Source organism: Diabrotica virgifera, chromosome 6, assembly GCF_917563875.1.
Source record: "Diabrotica virgifera virgifera chromosome 6, PGI_DIABVI_V3a".
NCBI classification, from domain to species: domain Eukaryota; kingdom Metazoa; phylum Arthropoda; class Insecta; order Coleoptera; family Chrysomelidae; genus Diabrotica; species Diabrotica virgifera.
The window spans coordinates 113365338-113368478 of NC_065448.1; the positions used below are offsets into that span (position 1 = coordinate 113365338).

At 37.1% G+C, this 3141-nt stretch overlaps 1 protein-coding gene across 1 annotated transcript; it reads left to right on the plus strand.

The window, feature by feature from the left end:
* The first annotated feature begins 1919 nt into the window (after nucleotides 1-1919).
* LOC126886155 (E3 SUMO-protein ligase KIAA1586-like) lies at nucleotides 1920-2912 on the plus strand. The gene has a single exon (XM_050653005.1). The coding sequence runs from the start codon at nucleotides 1920-1922 to the stop codon at nucleotides 2910-2912; it is 993 nt and encodes a 330-aa protein (XP_050508962.1).
* Nucleotides 2913-3141: the final 229 nt, after the last annotated feature.

The window sequence follows — 3141 nt, forward strand, 5'->3', positions numbered from 1 at the left end:
GTATTTTTCAATTTAATTGTGGCTTATTTCCAATCAAAATAGTTAATTATCAGACAAACCTTTCAACAATAAAAATGTATGTAATATAATATTTGAGAGATAATGTGTACTTATGTGTGTAATTTGAACTATACGATATTAAAAATGACTCATAGCACACGCCGCAGAAACAACAGCCACCTGTCTGTAGTATCTATTCCTTTTTATTTCAAACTGTCAGCATTGTTTAGGAAAGACTATTTAAAAAATTCTTTTATAAACAATGGTCTTTAGTATTGTGTGTCTTGTATTGTTCGCTTCCATTTGCTTACGTTTGGGTTTGGAGTTTTTTTTAGTAATTTAAATGAGTAGGTAATACTGTGCATATTGATAAATATATTTCATGTTATTTCAATTCTAACGGAGTTTATCTGTAAGTATACCGTATTTTATTAATTTTTACCATATTCTCCGGCTATCTCGGATTTTCGATAACCCGGATCGGTCGCGGTCCCGATTAATCCGAGTTATCGAGGTTCCACTGTATATATATATATATATATATATATATATATATATATATATATATATATATATATGTATATATATATATATATATATATATATATATATATATGTATATATATATATATATATATGTATATATATATATATATACAGTGCTGTTTTTGTGACGGTACGCGCCGGTACGCCGTACCGGCACCTTTTGGGACAAAAAAATTACAAAAAAAAACAACAAATATTTTGTAACTTTAGGTGAGCCATTATGCGAGTGACGCGATGTAGAACGCGTAGAATTCTATATTGCTGACGTCACAAAACGAATTTTACAATGCGAAAATCGACGGTCGACAGGCAACGTGACGACAGCAAAATAATATTCTACTCATCGTAACCAGACCACTGTACTTTCTTCTACCCTCCCCGCAGTCTCCGCCCCCGCGGCCGGCAATATTGCACTATCCAAGGTCGTGTGTTGTTTTGTTTTCCATATTTCACTCAGTTCAGTGACCTCGGTCAAAGACAAACGTACTTGCCACTGTCCTATTTGTGCGCCCTAATCTGCCACCCTCTTCCGCTCATTTAGTGTGAAAATGTTGCTTCGAAAATGCAGAAGATTACTAATTATTTTAACCAGCCCAAAAAACGAAAACTAGATGAACAATCTCAAAAATGCTTAACATCGCCAGTGATATTGGACCACACGGCTTCACTAGAGTCTAGTTCATCCAGCGTTAATTTGTCTTCTTCTGTTGATGGCGGCAAAGAAGGTGATAAACATTTGCCAGACTGTTGGACTTTTGAACAAAAGAGTGAACATTGTAGGAAAAACGATTGGCTTATTGTACAAAACAAAAAGTTAGGCTGTGACGTTTGCAGAAAAGTTGGATCTCTGGGTGTAGAAAAAAAAATGGTATGAAAATGATCAAGCAGTGGACTGAATGTGATATTAGTAGTTTTGGAGAGAGTCGAGCTCAGCAACAAACTTCGCTAAGAAAAAAGATATTTGATCACAAAGTTAATGCTGCTCATGAAGCTGCTGTTAAGATTTTTGAAGATTTACAGAAAGAAACGTTAGAAAAGGTTTTTTTTTTAAAACAGTGTTAAAAGAAAAAGAAGTAATGGCGCGAGTTTTTCAAACTGCTTATAAGGTAGCAAAGGAAAATCAATCTTTCAACCACTTTGAGGCAGAAATAGATGTTCAAGAGCTAAACGGGTTAGATATGGGCAGAATTTTACATTCACGGAACGCTTGTGCTAACATAATTACTCACATAAGTTCAAAAATGAAGAAACAAGTTGTACAGGAAATAGTAGAAGGGACTGATAAATTTGCGCTTATTATTGATGAGTCAACAACATTAAGTAAAAAATCAACATTGATTTTGTAGCTTAGAGTGTGCCTAAAAAAGTTAAATATGGAGTCACCTGTGAACTTGATTTTAGACCTTGTGGAACTGGAAAATGTGACATCTCTTGGAATTTTTAATGCTGTTATGAAATGCCTTGAAGGTCACAAAATAGATGAAAACGTTTTAAAAAGTAGACTTGTTGCTTTGGCATGTGATGGAGCGGCAGTGCTGCTTGGAGGGAAGTCTGGGGTTGGTGTACTGTTGAAAGAGAAGTTTCCATCTATTACTATTTGGCATTGCTGTAATCATAGACTTGAGTTGTGTGTGAGTGACGTGGTAAAGAAAATGGCAAGGATAAACCCGTTCAAGGGATTTATAGACAACCTATACATACTGTATCACGCCTCGCCCAAGAACAGTCGGGAGCTTGACGTATGTGCCGATGAGCTTGGTGTACAACTGTTAAAAATCGGTAGAGTGTTAAACACGTGGTGGGTCGCATCAAGTTTTCGCACAGTTTCGGCCGTTTGGGAAAATTATGAGGTCTTAGCCAACCATTTTGCAGCAGCCAAAGTAGACCAGACGCGTGATCCTTTGGAAAGATCCAAATACGAAGGCCTACACAGAAAGCTAACATCAACGTGCTTCATTTTGGATTTGGGACTGATGTGCGATGCACTGCAAGAACTGTCTGATGTTAGTGAGGAGTTACAACATCGACACTTTGACCTATTTCGAGCTAACAAGAAACTTCAGATTTTGATGAACACGTTTGTTTCTCGAAAAGGCAGTCCTGGAATGTTTTATTCGCAAGCTGAGACAGCTGTCAACAACATAAGTTTTATGGGAATCGAACTGTATGTGAAATCTAAAGAAGACCCCATCAATGCTGTTGTGTCTTATGACCACCTTGCTCAATCAATCGAAAAGAGGATGCTCAGTGGAGACGATGCAGTGTTGGCCAATTGTGCCCGCATAGTTGACAAAAGCACTTGGCCCAAAACATTAAAGACAATACTTTTGGGGAAAGAGACATTGAAGCGCTCGCAGTTCGCCTAGAAGTGAACAAACGAGAGGCAATTAAATCCTTCAGAGAATATGTTTTTGACAATTGTAGAAATCTGGGGGGAAATTGTGAGAACAATATCTCCCAGAAAATTTGCTACGTTTGACAACAGCTTTAAAGACAATACCAATATCTTCCAGTGAGTGTGAAAGGGGATTTTCCCAAATGAACCTGATAACTACTGATGGCAGAGCTTCCCTACTCACAAAAACTGTTTCTTCA

Coding starts and splice junctions, on each gene's coding strand:
- LOC126886155 (XM_050653005.1), top strand. CDS start 1,920: ATGGAGTCACCTGTGAACTTGATTTTAGACCTTGTGGAACTGGAAAAT.